Genomic DNA, 17,879 nt, shown 5'->3' with positions numbered 1-17,879 from the left:
TTTCCAAATATTACCTTCACTTTAAACACTAAAACATTTGGTTTTTTTAAGTTTTTTTTAAAGTAACTTCAATAGTATTACATCATACAAGAATCTAAGTACCTATTATCACTCATAATCGCAAATTTCGTTATTGTGGTTGTTATACATTATTTTGATTGAGTTAAAATCGAATAATATCAATAATACAAAATTAACAAAACCAAGCAAAAAACTTAAATATTTGAAAATGGACAAATGTCTGTACATACTACATACACATAGCACGGTACCTAATATATATATAGCAGCATTATCGGTTTTACAAGAATATATTAAAATCATACCTTGAAAACTGCAGTGTGACGATGTTATTCGTGTACTGTGTTATGCACCACAATTATCTTATGAGCTGTGGTCATAAATTGATATCGAAAAAGCAGAGACCGAAATGCTTTTGATTGAACGAATAAGGAAAAGGCGGCAGAACAGTGCAGCACCACAATACGAGAATAACAAGCGCGATAGAGATAAAATTTAAAAACAGCACAAGAATAACATTTACACACACACAACACGATTATAGCGAAATATATGAACGAAATAATGTTCAGATGGAAAGTGCCCGCAGAAAAGCTTAGGTGCTATTAATGAAAATATTGTTTTGCGGTGACGACCACGACCACGACGGGCGTTACGAGTACGACGATAGCTCGCTGACTGATGATGAGCTCCTCGTCGACACGCGCGCACACGGTTTCGCCTTTGCCTCCGCCGCCGGTAAACCACTTCCACGAGTATACTCTATATATAATATAACACAATAATAATAAGAATATACGGCCGCCTACATCGGCGCGACAAGGTAGTCGGTACAGCGTCGTCGTTTCTGGTGACAACGATGACAGTGATCATTAACGCTACATGACATGTGTATATATATTGGTCGAGAGCAGTTGTCCAAAAAATTATGAGGGTCCTGGCCGAAGGATGGTGGTGCTTCGAATTCATTTCTTACATACGATTTTCAAAATTATACAACATATTATTTTTGTTTAAGGAGTTATATTATTTAATAATAATGATAATATATTTTTTTATTTATACTGCAATTTACAAGTCAACTGCCGGATGTGGACAGAATACTGCCCCTGATAATTATTATACCTGATTATCACTATCATAATATTTTAATTCATATGATCAGAAACAAAATCTCAAAAAAAAATTTTAATTTTAAGTACGAATATTATCAATCTTTAAGTATAAGGAAGTTTTATACTTAGACTGTTAGATAATTAGTTCAGTATTTATTGTTAGTAAATTCCAAATTCTTAACTGTACATAATTTGCTAAAAAGTATCTATGAATTTTACATGACTTTTTGAGTTACGCGCACGATATGTTTGAATTTCCTTTGATATACAAATCATAAATATAACAGAGTGTTCCTATATTATATTATAGTGTACTGTACGTCTGAAAAAACAATTTGAACTATAAATTGCAATTTTTTTCGGATTACTGCCAGCCACCGTTAAAATATTTATTCGTAAAACAAGAATCGACCGATTAACACGTTAAAAAAAGCAGTTAAAAAAAATATAAAAAAATAAATAAAAACGATATTTCACAGATAATGTTCTCACCCATTTTGTACATTAATTTGGAAGACTTATGAGTTATAAGTTTATAACTATCACTATACAGCCAGAGTGGTTTTCTGACACGCGCAATACAGTTTTTGTTATGTTATACATTTGTAAGATAGATACATCACACGCGGGTGTATAGCATCCTCTTAATACTATTTAATAAATCTACAACTATATTAAACGTGAGAATTATATTTACTTTGTTTTTAATGTTTCATTAATGTTAATCTTAGATTAAATCTAAAAATAATTGTAATCTATAATACAAATAACAAATTAAGGATAATGCTATTTTTATGTTTAGATAAATGTAATATTTTTAACGATAGTAAAATTTATATAAAATGCAAAAGCATATTATGAAAAAAAAACTAGTAAGACATACTATGCTAATAGCTCGTGAGTACATTACATATCAGATTACTTTATTTGATAAAAATGGTTTACAGAACAGAAGTACATATCATATTCTATGTTAGTTAGATACGTATGTTAATAGAAAATTTATACTTAATTTATTATTCAAACAGTTCTTTTTTTTATAATAACTGATAAGTATAAATACCTTTTGAGCAACAAAATTAGGTTAATTACTAAGATAAAAATATATACAGTAAGTCAGTAATAATAAAGTATATACAACATACTTATATCTTACCAGATTTTTTTCTATGTAATTTTAAAGTATATATTAAAGAATAATAATCAATAATCGTTTCATGTTTCTTGATTCAAAAACAATTATATAAATGAAACCTAGCCATCATGTTTTCAGCTATTCATAGTCTGTCATAATAACAATTAAATTACACATCACACAGTCAAAATCAAGATAACTAACAAATTTGTATTGTTTAATACACATTGATGATTAGGTATACTACCATACTATATTATACTTTGTCTACAAGTATAATAAAGTAATAATACATTTTGAATACACATACATATTATATTGAAATTTTATGCATATTATAATTAATATTTTTAATTTTGTAATATCGAGCAGGATTTAATTTCTTATAAACAAAACTATAGGTACCAATAAATATACATAATATACATAATTGGTACCTAACATAATAAATAATTACTATAAGGTTGTTAAAAACAAAATTAATGTTTTAAAAATGCATCTAGACTAAAAAATACCGTTTCCGGTGTTTCTGGTTTGTAAAAAATTTGACCAAGTTCTTTTAGAGTTTTGAGCATCTAGCGTAGTTACAAGATTTTGATATTATAATGTATACTACTGTACACTCTATAGTCACCATAAAATATCAATTAAAGCATTAAATCTCAAAAGGTTTCAATGTAAGCGGAATCGTAGTATTATACTATAATATACGTTTGATGAAATAAAATCTAATTGAAGATAAGAGAGAGGCGAGTTTTGCATTTAAAACTGAATTGGATTGCCTAACCGACTAAACGTCATCCAAGGCTCTTTAGTCTATACCAGCGGAGACGGAATGGACACAAATAACAACAACAACGTGTACACTGTGTCAATGTACAATAAGTTGCATTTGCATAGTGTATACTCGCATTGAGAATTGGGCATTTGACATTGGAGATCATTCCCCTCCCTCGAGGCATATACCAAAACATATTGTTCGCGGGTGTGGTCAATTACAGTTAATCGAAGGGAATAATAGTAACCCATTCGTTGAGGAGTCACGTGACCTGCCAGTAGAATTGTTACTAATTGAGACCGGACTACAGTAGATATTTTATTTAGTATTACAATCTATATAATAGTATAGTTTAATAGAATACAGCAATAGACTTTTTTGGCGATGCAGTTTTGAGTACATTTTTTACTAGTTTGAGCGAACAAACTAATACTTAATTAGCTTAACTGGTAACCAGGTTGCTCAAAACTGCATCGCCAAAACACGTTCATTATTATGATACATAATACATACAGTCCGTGAGTTGTGTGCTGTATATTATGTTCCCGTAATGTTATGTCACGTAAAATAAAATGGGACACCGACACGAATATTTATGTTTTTATCATCGCCACCTCATCAAAATTATCTCGTCCGTATGCCTGAATATTCAACGGCTATGTATTCAGACAGCAATGAGATTTAGATAAACCAAAGTGGTTTTCAAACAAAGCAAAAGACAATGTGAATCGTGATATTATAATATATGAATATGACGTTCGCGATTTAAGAAACTAAAACACTCAATACTCACTGCGATTGCTAAGCCCATGGACGAATAACGTTGAAGTGACGCTAGTTGTTTAAGTATCGAAAAAATAAGTAAAATTATTACATGCAAAACGGTTGAGGGTACGACGCCGTCTCATGAAAGACTAATTCAACCGCGTGACTGGGCGACTGTTATTATGATGATTTCAACTCGGGGAAAGGAAGATTAAAGAGAAAGAGAGAACGATACAGGCTCAAAAAAAGGGGGCCTAAAAAGACACTCTAAGCTAACAGTTTATACGTCCGTTACTAAAAAAAGGTATATATTCTGGAATATTGCTGCTGTGGGTTAATACAATACAAATATTTGTTATGCGTCAATTTTTTTATTTTATTTAATATACCTATAGACATTCAAGTACTTTTAAACAAATGTAAAATTCGCATATAATTCATATGGTATTATGAACAAATTGCAACTAGTTTATATCTTGCATATGAAAGATATAATTTTAATAAATCTGAAAGATAATTAAGCAAAATACATACTAGCAAAGTATTCATAAAATAATAACCGTAATTTGAAAACCATTTGCGAAAAATGAATTCAAATTTTATAGCTTAAAATAGGTTATTTCATTAAGTCAACCGAGCTCAATTTAGTTTGAGCGGATTATAAAAATTTGCCAAATATTCTGCACGTAGTATTTCAACTCTCAAGGTATTTCGTTATTTTGGGAATTTAGAATATATTATAACTTATGAGCATACATATTTTTAGATATGTTGCAAGATAAATTTTCGTATACATATGTATTAGTAAACGTATTTATACAATTTTAAAATAAATCGTTTGATACAAAAATATAAAACAATTACAATTCCTAATTAAATTGTTTATATAAGTATATATTATAAGGAGATTAAGGATTACAGTGAAACAAAATAATATAAAATACTACCAATCTAAATTTAAAAAATAATGTTAATTTTTAAGAAAATAATTATTTTATTATAATTTTTTTTGTGCCATTATTTATAATAAAATAAAAAAAATTAAAGTTCTAGTGGACAGTAAATTTTGGAAATTATAGAATTGTGAATAAGTTGAAAATTTGGCATTGGGCTCTTTTAAGGGTTTGCTATCATACCTATCATTATAGATGGCATACTATAAAAACGATTCGTACCTATAACACATATAGGGATAAACCTACTACTGTCTATTGGTACGCGGTACAGTACTACAGTATAAACACTATACAGATGGCACATTGGCGTCGGGTTGACCGCAGATAGGTCTTCTTCGAAGTATCCCATCCGACGCGACAACGACGATTTAAAATGGTGGTAAGGGAAACCACTCACGCGACTAGCGAGTATTTTGCATGGCCTATGATAAATTGTACTTAGCCGGCCAGCGACAGAATTACGTCACCATCTACCTCACACCTGACTTGATATACACACGCACGCACGTAGCACATAGTATACTATACATATACACTATACACTCACTGTATACTACTACTACTATACTACTATATTAATATAATATTATATCTATATTATAGTATACAATATGCCGTATGGCTTCTTTTTGCTAGATTATGTATAAAGTAGGTAGTAGGTGACTATAATATTATTTAGCAACGTATGAGACAAAACTGCGTTTCAAAATTTCTCGGAAATCGCAAATCCTAACAGTGACCATAATAACATATTTTCATTATACAATCGACGCGATCAACAGAATACGGAAACGTACCGTATTATTCACAATGTGTATTTGGGCAAACAGTGCGAATGCAATGAAAAAAAACCGTTCTTCAAAATTTAAAAAGGTAGAAATAATAACGGGGTACAAAATAATAGGGCGAAAATACGTTACAGTCGTTTTGGGGGGAAGACTATAGCGTACGCAACGAATACGAATACCTACACAACCATCATATACATTCCATGGTTGAATGGTTCGTTGACTCGGCGGGGTACTCAACAAGCAGAGTTTATAGGAGGGGGGTACGTACCAGTTCGTCTATATATTATCCCGCCTTTTAATCGCGTACATATTTTGTACATGAATTTAATTCAGAAAATATAAAATACCTATACCTGATATATAAATATTAAAAATTGAGTATTAAAGCTCTTTATTTTGTGTGGTCCATTTATCATTTATTATTTGACATGCCTAGACTTTCTGTAAGTCTGTGACAACCATCCTAGATTAATTCGATGTTAAAAAACAAACAGTTATGAAGTCTAAATAAAAAGTCACTAATCTCCAAACAAATATGTTCTCTTTAATTTTAAAACATGTAAGATTTGAAAGTGAAGTACAAAATTCCTCATAAAAATGAACTACAATTTTTTGTTCATATTCCAGCTGAGTTGTCATAATTCATAAGAGAAAAAAGTATGTATAAAAATTATTTTAAAATTATTTTTTACTATACATAATATAAATAAAATAGTATATAGGTATATTAATTATTAATACTTTCAAACTTAAAATATACATCTTAATTTTCTATATGATTTATAATTTATTTTATAATATTGAGCAATGATCACGTATCACAATAATATCAATAGTGTGTTATTAAGACATCTATGACGGCCGTCCGTGTATCTATCAATGATAATAGCAGTTTCCTACTTTCTTATTATGTACAAAATATAATGTTATCTAGGTTTAGACACATAGATCGATGAGATTTGTGATTGCTTAGGTAATTTTTACTTTGGCAGAACGTTAAAAAATGCCACGGAAATGTGCGAAGTATTTAAATGTTTCTTCCTACCGATAAATGGATTATATTTTCGTTTTGTTGAATGAAAATCAACAATTATATATTGGGTACTAAAAGACCAATAATTTGAACAATGTAGGTAAATAATAATATAAGTAATAGTATTAAAGCAAGCAATTCCGTATAATGCTCGTGGTACACTGGTACCTATTACGTATAGGTATATTAGCTCTCCCTATTTAAAAGGAATAAAATATGCATTAAAAAAAACGAAAGTTCCTCACAACACTATCATAGCTAGACTGCGCGTATAAATTCAAATAGTAGAGTATAATTTTAGACGGGGCTTGTGTAACGTACGAAGTACGTACACTAGTGGCCAGAAATAAAACAAACTGTCCCCCCTCCTCTCACCAAATCGTACTGACCTTATAAATCATCTTGTTTCTCGGAAATAAAAGTCATATAAATATTAAACATAATAACAGAAAAAGATTGAATTCAAATGACCATACGCAAACGAGCCAGAATTGGTGAAGTGTATAGTGTATGTACACGCACACACACAATGTACCTAAAATAAAATCACCCTTCAAAATATGTTAAGATGACGCTAACTATACGTTTTATTATCTCGATTTTACAAATTTATATTCACTAATTCCAATGTGCTGATATTATATAATATAATTTTGAGATTAGAGTGAATAATAGATCTACCACAATAAAACTTAAAGGTAAGAATATTATCTGTGCTGATTGCTGAAGCGTTTTAGATAATATTTTAATTTTCAAGGAAGATAATATGGTAAAGTGAAATATCACAAAATCAAAATAATAATTTATTATTTGTTAATTAAGGATTAATGTTATATTATAGTAATACAGTATAAATGGGGCAAGACACTCCACACTAATTATTCCAGAGTTTAACGTTGAATTATTATAGGTAGTCGTAAATAATAAAAAGATAAATCGTGAATTCCTGACATTGTGAACCAAACCTTCTCTTGTCTTCCTATTTACATATTTTATTTGTTTTAATTAATAATAAAATATAATAAATAACCGTTGATCTAAAACAAATATAAATACTGTATGCAATCGATGGGTACATAATTATGAACAATACGAATACCGGAAACAATCAACAATGTCTACAACAAGTTTAAACTACTGATTTAAAATAAATAAATATCAATGACAACTAAAATCTTTATAAATATTTTAAATTAATTTACTATATTAAGTAAAGTAAGTGCTTATATTTATATAGCACGAAGAATGTACTGTAATAAAAAACAGTACGATATATTAAATTCTATGTATAATGGACTGAGAAAGAAATAGGTATTGGGTTTACACCCTGTATTCTTAATGAGGTAAACGAAGCATGTCAAGTGTCAAACATCAGCTCTATATATCTTATTTTCAAACAATAATTTTTTATAAAACCTGGTCTAAGCAAATTAAATTTAGTTAACTACTCGCATTAACAAAAAAACAATATGAATGACATAAAAATATTGGTGAGTTAGGTTATGTAGAACATAAATTACTATTTAGCATTGGTATATAATCTCTATCGACTATCATTAACCTATAGTACAGCGAAATTCGATTTCCAAACATTTAAAATCTATCACTAACTATAGGTATAATTTAAATAAATAAACAATGATTATTGTTTATAACACTCAACTTTCGCTAGAATATATTATACTTTCTAATTATACAACACACGGCTTATGATGAAGACTTATAGCATAAGATACATTAAGTAGGTATATTAAGTACATACCTGGAAAAAATATTTTAATTGCTTGACCCAAGCTTTGGACACTGCTCCTTAAGGTAAATGTGGAGTTTTTCGTTGCACATATAATATAGTATATTATGAGTGTATAGTACCTATATTATCAACACTGTGATACGTAAAAATGTGAAATATTGTACCAATACATTTCTGCGTGGAATCGACATAATAATAGACCAGTGTTGTCGATTTATGATTGACGTATAATATATAGTCATTAATCACTTACGTACTTATTAAAAGGTAAAAATCGCGTTGGGATCAGATTGACTCGAAAAATAATGGATTGGAAAATAACATTAAGACCTGCAGATGATGATGACCTGTATGATCTTAAATAATGAAAGTATATTAATACGACGTTCCAATTATAATAAAGTTGCAAATAGTCGTATAATTATATAATGTTAAAATATTTATTTTAAAGTATGAAAAGAAATACTTTTATGAATTTCAAACTAAAAAATAAACAACAAAATTTGAAAAAATTCTCATAGAGCTATAAATAGCTCAGAGTCAAAATAATTTGAAAATTTTACTATACGTGGTAAATAGTTATTATTAATACAAAGTTTTTCTTCAGACTCATTTTAATATAATTTACGAAATTCGAAAAATATCTCAACACTATAAGTATCTGGGGCAATGAGGGTTGAAATATTTCAATAAATTACCATACATGGAAAATGCTAACATAAAATTTGGAGAAAAAGTCAAATGTCTATACGGTTATTATGATTTCTGAGTTAATTCAACAAAAAAAATCGATTATTTTCAAAAATTGGTCTTGGGTAAACTGTTTTTTTCACAATTTTTTTTTTTCAAGACGCTTTTAAAAACTACTAGGCATTTTCAATTTTGACCTCTCAAAAGAAGATCCAAACAGATACATTTTTGTCAGAAAAGATGATGATTTCGAAAATCCAAGCATTATTACTATCCCAAAAATGTAGACAAAAAAAAAATTACACATCATTGTAAAATCAATACAATATTCATTCGCTGCACTCAGAATCTAAAACCTATGTCATTCATTAGTCACTAGATAATATTTGTACTTCTAAACTTGGGTTCAATCACTCTAAAATTTAACATGGTTAAAAAATATTCAGAACGTACAATTTGCTATGATTATGTGTTTGTTATCAGGAGAAAATGCATACGGGTATGGTGTCCTCATAAGCAAGTTAAATTTATTCAAATTATTATTTGTTTTTTTAAAACAAGACGTATTTTTAGATTACACTACTGCAAAATCTTATCATAAACATATACGTGTTATATGTGTCACACACGTGCACATGGTTCCTAAAATGCTAAAATGTATAATATTCGGAAGAATTTAAGTATAATAAGCACCTATAATCATGTTTTATTTTGTAAATAAAAGTATAGTTGCAGTTAATCGTGATAAATTAAGAGAGAAAAATGAATTTTACTCTTATGCGTAATGAGAAGCTGGTCACTTTCTTTCAACACCATTGGATGATGCAACCCATGTACAAAAATATGTGATATAACCAGTGTCTGCAAGATTAACGTTTGTTGAATACCCCGTTTGAATTATATCGTTTTTTTTACATTCTACTTTGAGTTGTATAAATTTATTTATTTATTTTATACAAGTATTTTTTCCCCTTAATATTCTAGAATCCACAGGTACTCCAGTCCTCACTGACGTTCATTCGAACATAATTCGCGGTTTATTTATGTTCGGTACACCCTCATTGTCGCGCCGAAAATTGTAATGTAAAGATATTATTCAACGTGATAAACTCGCATTAACTGCCGATTCTTTTTGGTTTCAATGACTGTATAGAAAAATCAAATATTGTTAAAGGTGTATGTGCACAATACGTCAATAAAATATAGAACTTAAGTAAATTTCCTAAAGAATAATTTTTCACAAAATTTGTGTTAAAATTGTAATTAAATAAAATAATCAAGTTTTTATTATTTGTTCAATTTGGTCTTTGTCTTGGTTTCACTACACGATTAAAAGTACTTCCTAAAATGATAAACTCTGTGAAATACCTATACTAAAACTAAAATTAATTTCTAAAACTTGTTTGTTTATTAGGTGCTGGGAGGAGCGATAAATGTATTTTAACTGAAATCGCAATGTTATTCTATCAACCTCTAGCTATGATAAATATTTTAGTTCTGATTCCGGATTTTTCATACTTATAAGAATAATTGTTGCTACAGTAACTTCATAAAGTGTTGTTTGTAAAACAATCGTAATTATACTTGAAAACAGATTATAAAGATACATAGAAACAATTTCGATATTCAAGATGTAACATAGATTAGCTTATTACATTAATCGAAATTTAGAGGATCTACAATTAAAAAAAAAATGATTAAATTAATTATAATTAAAAACATTCATAATATGCATACATTTTACAGTTAAGAGGACGCTACACCCGCATATGTTGTCTCCGTCTTACAAGTGCGTAACATAGCAAATTTTATGCTCAGCAGATCACGTTTAGCTCCGTTAGTTTAAAATTTAGAGTAAATCGACCTCTTACAAAAATTAAAGGTAACATTATTATCGAGAGCATGACGTAGGCTTTTTATTATATTTTAATTTTAAAGTGAGTTATGTGTATTTTAAAATTGTAAATTGTTTGTATATCTTAAAATACACATAACTCCCTTTAAAATTAAAATATATATATATATATACATATTAAAATATGTATATATACCGGGCTTAAGAAGTTTCATTCAGCTTAAGATACTTTTTATTTCAAAATCTAATAACATTTTCGAAAATATTTTATTTTAAATAATTTAAAGTAAATTAAACGATAATATTTTTAATGGCAATAGGCACATACATTTTAATTCCTAATTCAAAAGCAAGATATTTGGTGGCTAGCAAAAATATTACTAACCCCACAAAGTATTGTTTCACTACTCTCCACTTAGGTATACTTTAAATACTTCTAAATTACTATAAATAAAGTTGTTATAAGTTACAACTAATTATAAACTACCTACTTGACCGTAATTTGATTTTTATAGATCAAAATATTCCGAAAAATATTCTACTTAGAAATACAAAATCAAAAATACAATATTTTGTCATTCAAAAAAGTAAAACTTAAAATTATGTAAAAGAAATATTAAAATCGCGAGTGTCTCACGATAAACGGATCACCTCATATTAACAAAACGCATTGTAATACCTACTGTAATGAACGTATTTCCATATCAGAGTACAAACTACGTCTAATACAAATAGAAATAATATTGTTTATTTTTTTTTATCAAATTAATTTAATTTTGGTTATCATGACTTAGACAATTTATCATTTTTTTTCCTATCCAAACACGTTTTCAAACTTAATTTAAATATAAGAGTTTTTAAACAGTTTAAACATTAATTTTGACTGACTGCAGGCATTGTTAGTAAAAATCAATTCAAAGCATTACTTTAGACTTTTAGAGATTCTATAGCCTATAACTTAATATAATAATATTATTATAAACTAAACTATTTACAATTTTTACTAGTTCTTATTTATTTTAAAATATTTATTATTATTATTGGGTACCTACCTAATTGATTTTCGTAATCAATACTTTTTAATAATCTATAATTACATTATCTTCAAAAATTCCTCCTGACATAATATGCTAACATTTCATTGCCACACTTATGTTTTCTCTAATCAACTATACGAGTAAATAAAATTAATTCGTAAGTCTTCCAAAACATTCGTATTACTATAGAGACATTTGTGAATTTTTATATATAATATATATTTAAAAAAAAACAAAAAGTTTTAAGCGTTACAGTACACTGTATATATACACTCCTTGAAACTCGCTCTAAACCACGGGCCAAGGGTCTTCAAAAATGTTATTACACTTATTATTTTTATTTTCATGGACCGCATTCGTAAGAAAACATGTAGGTACTAATTAAATTATTAAAAATGTAATAACACCTGCCATGTTTAAAATGTGTGATCGCGGGCCTCAAATAAAAACAATACGAGCAGGTTGAATACCCCTTTAAATAGTAAAATATATCTAAAGATTTGAAATTATATTCTTTAATTTTAAAATTCTAATATTCAGAATATGAATATATATATACCTATATTGCTGAAATAAAAATAGGAGTGAATAATAAGTGAATCTCGCCGTTTTTCAAATTCAAGATGGCAATAAAATAAAAACGAATACAAATAATTAACATGCCTATTTTAACATTGGTACCGTGTTTAAGTTAATGTTGGTTGTGTATTATGAGAAAGCAATGATACTTCTAATTTTATTTTATCGTTAGGATGGTTAGGTAATTATGATTAGTTGGTTGTAAACCTTAACTAATAATAAATACATTGGAAATGTATGTCTGATAATTCGTAGGTACACTCGAGAAATAAAAAAAAGAAAGCCTGACAAATTATAGTGATAATATGAACGTGACTTATAAATTATAATCTTTTATGTACTAAAAATATTATGATATGGCGTGATGTCACTAATAGTGACAGTTAGAAAGAGAAGAAATCTTTACACTTCGTTTTTATATGACACAAATGATAAATCGATTAAAATCAATATTAATTCATATTCTGCATACATGTTTAGTTATATAATTCATTTTTCTATTTAATATATTATTATATAATAGTTATTTATAGAATTTTTTAGCATGTAATAGAACCTATAGAAATAGGATTTACAATAATTAAAATAGGTAACAAGAGTTAATAACAGTATGAAAATAATAAAAAAAAAAACTATAAAATTTATGGCTGTAAGAAAAAATATTGAAAAATAAATATTTAAGAATTTCTACAAGTGAAATATATTTTATTTTAAAGATATCCTACTCACATGAGTTGTCGGCAAGTAGGCAGTATCTTTTTGGTTAATATTTAAATTTTAAAACAATTTATCAGAATATTAAAATCTACAATATCAAAATTTTCATAACTATAATTAGCTATAATATAAAAAATAATGTAAATATCATTAATCATTGTCACTGACCTAACACGGATTTTTTGAATAAAAAATTTGTTATCTATGTTATGTGTTAGTAATGCAGAGTCAACACAAATAATGATAAAACTTCTTAGTTTTTAATAATGAAATAACTAATATACAATATAACTTTAAGTTTACTTATTTAAAATACCAACTAACACACAATTTGACAATATTAAATTATTGCTGGACAATTGGACAAAACTATTATAAGTAAATAGCTAGGTGCCATATTCTTTATTTACAGTGTTATCTATGGTTATATCTACAAGGTGACTTATTTTAATTTTTAATAGGTACATGTGAGGACATATGGTATCCAACTCTAGGGTGCAGCAAAAAAGTCCAACTTAAACAAAATTCAAATCTTCCAATCTAAATGTTTCCGTCAAATAACTAAAGCTCCCTACTATGTATTTAACGAAACTCTACATAAGGATCTAGCCATCCCAACAGTCCAAAACGTCGCAAAAACTTTTTACAAACACACTCCAAGTTCCAAAGCCATCATCATCCCCTGATTTCCGAGCTATCTACCAACGCTATTCCTGGTGACCCCAGAAGGCGTCTAAAACGTACCTGGTGTCGTGACTTACTTATCTAAAATTGTATATACCCCTACCTCCCCTTAATTTTGTAATCCCGCCCACTCTCACTAGCAAATTAAAATCCTAGCCTAAAATCCTAACCTAAAATGCCTCCAATGGACGGCTTCTTATCTCCAGACACTCAAGCCATGTCACCTCCATCACATGCACTTATTGTAAAACAACATTTACAGATTGTGTATATTTAAATAAACGATAAAAAAAAAAAAATAGGTACATGTAGTTATGTACTTACATCAAAAAAAAAAAAAAAAAATTGAATTTGTCATTTCTGATGTTATAATATTATTTGGAATTAATTGATTACTATTCTTACAAATCATTAACCATTGAACCAAAAACTTATGGTATAAAAAAAATCTCAAAATACCAAATGTATTGAAACACAAAACAAGTTATTACTAATTTATTAATTATAGGTATATTATTCAATATCAATAACTGTATAAGATATAGATATGCATGGACATTTGGACATAAGGTATAATATATTCTGGAATATACTAAACAGGGACAACTCCAGTAGACTCTAAAAAATTATACTTTATTAAATAATTTAAATTAAAGAAATTATAAATAAATCTAACATACGGTATGAGTATTTACTATTTAGTTATAAGTACTTAAGTACCTACAATCTTCTTAATTTGCTTTTGATCTATGCAAAAAATGTAATATATTATTTCATACAATATGCAATGTACATAGTATATATACCTATACAAAGGGAATAATACTCCCAAATATGACATACAATTAGTTGTATGTCATATTTTAATGATCTATGAAAATTATGAGATCTATTGTAATATGAAACTTGTTTTGATTATGACAAAATAATCATAATTAAAATGTATTTATTATTATTATTATTATTTTTTTTTGGCAGTTGACATAAGCCTGTATTATGTCAATTGAAAGGAAACATGCATTGTGATCACATAATATAACTCCTGGTCTCATTTGTCTAACTATTATTATTATAAGTGTGATACCCAGGAAGTGGCCACTGTAAGTGAGACTTTCTATACAGATGCAATTATCTATTGCTTCTAGCTATAATGTGTATAACATTTTTTTGTGATAATAACAATATCATAGGTAGGCCACATTCTATTTTTAATCTAAAAACCATGGATTATACGGCAGATTATTAGGCACAACAATTTTCTTATAGGTAGAGGGCAAATAGGAAATTCTGTCAACAAAATCTGATGATATATACAATTTAAGAAATCTACCTGCCAACTGGAGATTTATTTGATTTAACCAATCAAGGCCATCTGCTTGTCAATGGACGTTAATAAAACCAAAAACATATACTAGTTTTTTATACTTTGATTTCTCTAATGAATTCAAATACTTATACTTACAGATAGTTCTTATTTCTTTTATAAAGACAACCACCTCAATTTACCTTTATAAGTATAATAAGTATCAGTAAGTTAATTCATTTCTCTAAATATGTGCTCAAACTTATAATACATTGTTATACCAATAAGTGTGTTGTCTGGAATAAAAATATAACTAGAATCTTGTTTTTTTTTTTTGTAAATTTATCGCTTTAGGCATGTACTTACTTGTAATTCAAATCGAAATGTAAGCATGGTTTACCATTATTAGATAGGTATAACAAAAAAGCATTAAATAAATAATTTATTTGTTAAATAATGGCTTTAATCTCAGCTTTAAAAAAATTTCAAGAAATATTAGGTATAAATTAACAATCAATTTTGTACTTAGTTAGGTAAATAATATTTTAATTCACTATTATAAAAAATGCTACAATTAATTTGATACTTTGTAACATTTTATTCTTGTTTAAATACAAGTTATAATTTTAGACATTAGTTTTACGCAAAATAAACATATCATTACATGAGCCTAATTTTTAAAAACCAGTTAAATTTGACTGCAAAATATAAGAACCAGGGTTATGTTCTGAAAATCTGAAGTATTTTGGTTAAATCAACATGAATGGCAACTTTAAATTTTTTATACAGCTGCTAATAGTTTATTTTATAATACAGTGTTTATGCTTTGGTAAATTGTTGTACTATATTAAACTGTCATCCCTAATGATATTACAAAAAGGAGAAAAGTATTGGGACAATAATCCGCGTATCTATCATTAATTGCCAATAATTTCAAAACTTTATCAAGAATAACAATAATAAGACACATTATAGTTATAGGTAATTTTAATACCTAAATAAATGCAGGAATATCTTATAAAATAATAAATATTTCTTATTGATACAAAATGTTACATATTCTTTACATTATAATTCAACCATTAATTTGATCATAAAATTCATTTTGAGATTCTTTTCAACAACTTACAAAATACATGGCACAAATCCAAAAAGATATCATTTATGATGTTTACTAAATGTTAGGACTTAATGAGCGAGGTTAAGAGTTATTTGAGATATAAATTTTAAAAATACAAACGAAAACCTACATTTTACAATACATTTTTTGTAAAATGTACAGAAGTTATATAATAAATATTTATACCTACCATCACAAGAATTATCTACTCATTTTATTGAATCGAATAAGCCATCAGACAAAATATTAATGTCTTATAGGTAATTATATAATATCAACCCAAGTATCAACCTAAGTCTTAACAAACAATTTTAAGTAAATCCACAGAATATAACTATATGAATTAAATAAGATAATTGTTGTTACTATTAATTTAAAAATAACATTCCTATTTTAATAGGTGGCATGTACTAATAAATAGAACCTATCTCGGACCCTAGGTACTTGGTTTATAAAGTAGACTTGTATGTTATAAACGAGTATATATAAGAATGAATTTCAATAAATACCTATCATTTTTGTAATTGAATGAAGTAATAATATATATCTCAATAGGCGTTTTGATGGACATACTCTTCACTAAAGACATAGGTACTTTCATTTCATCTGAGATGAAATACAATCTCATTAAATGAAAATTAGTAATATAGCTATATAATCTAATTGTTTCTATGCTGAGTAAAAATCTAAAAATACAAAATTAATGGGGATACTATTATTATATTCGAGAGTAAAACCAACCCTGATGATTGGTCTCTGAACAATTGGTGACAGTCGGACCTAACCCAGCAATTCACAAGCCGGCTGTGGTATACATAACTGGGATTAATACCTCTCTAATACGTAATAAAATGAAAAACTATATTCCACTTACCGGCGTCGAAGGTGACCATTCTCTATTTTCCGAAACATCTTCAGCCATCTTCACCCTGTAAGACACAGTACAACAATGTTGGTGATAGATACGTTCGGTGGAGCTTGACTGTTGGTGGTGTTTACCTGTGATATTATCTTCGTCGAACCATCTGTAGCTACGTATGTTGTGTCGAGCACCTCCACCGCCACCTGCAATGATGTGGTCGCGAAACTCTGTGTCCACTACAGTGGTCGCAACGACGGTCGCACGGTGGCCCGCTGCATTTTATTCAACCGCACGATACGCGTCGTTGCGATGGGTATCGGACCATCGGAACGTTCACACGACTAAAACTGACGCACCACGACCCAGCGGAGATGTCACGGTAAACGAAAATTTAATACGAAAACGCCGAAATATTTGATCTTAAAGTCGTACGGCAACGCTCTCCTGTGACGACAACGGCAACAGGAGTGTGTATCAAGTATCAACGTCGAAAGAACCAAATTAAAAAAAAGAAATGTGAATAAATAAATGATAGGTAGAGTTGTAGATACTGGTACGTTTTCCAATCAGTGACAGCGGGATTACAGTGTGGCCAAACGTTAAAACGCAAAATGTCGTTCTACGGCGCACGGCCGTCTGTGTTTACGGAGCATAATAATACTCTTGTTAGGAGTCTATTATGAAT

General features: G+C 28.3%; 1 protein-coding gene across 12 annotated transcripts in view; it reads right to left on the bottom strand.

Moving 5' to 3' along the window:
- RhoGAP19D (Rho GTPase activating protein at 19D) overlaps positions 1-17,707 on the bottom strand; it is a 62,616-nt gene extending 44,909 nt beyond the window's left edge. For 8 of the 12 annotated variants that reach the window (XM_015511315.2, XM_015511318.2, XM_015511319.2 and 5 more), the window contains exons 1-2: positions 17,332-17,705; positions 17,207-17,261 (exon numbers count right to left, since the gene is read on the bottom strand). In XM_015511315.2, the coding sequence (XP_015366801.2) occupies positions 17,207-17,254 (48 nt within the window). In that variant the 5' untranslated portion in view covers positions 17,255-17,261; positions 17,332-17,705. Of the gene's footprint in view, positions 1-326; positions 691-3,842; positions 3,951-17,206; positions 17,262-17,331 lie in introns of those variants that run through there. The other 4 variants (XM_015511325.2, XM_089221825.1, XM_015511317.2 and 1 more) reach the window with 4 other exon arrangements.
- Between the last annotated feature and the right edge of the window lie 172 nt (positions 17,708-17,879).

The sequence above is a fragment of the Diuraphis noxia genome, unplaced genomic scaffold, assembly GCF_037042655.1.
Source record: "Diuraphis noxia isolate RWA-SAM2 unplaced genomic scaffold, SU_Dnox_SAM2 contig0003, whole genome shotgun sequence".
NCBI classification, from domain to species: domain Eukaryota; kingdom Metazoa; phylum Arthropoda; class Insecta; order Hemiptera; family Aphididae; genus Diuraphis; species Diuraphis noxia.
Note: the sequence above shows the minus strand (reverse complement) of the source record. Positions and strands in the feature narration are given on the sequence as shown.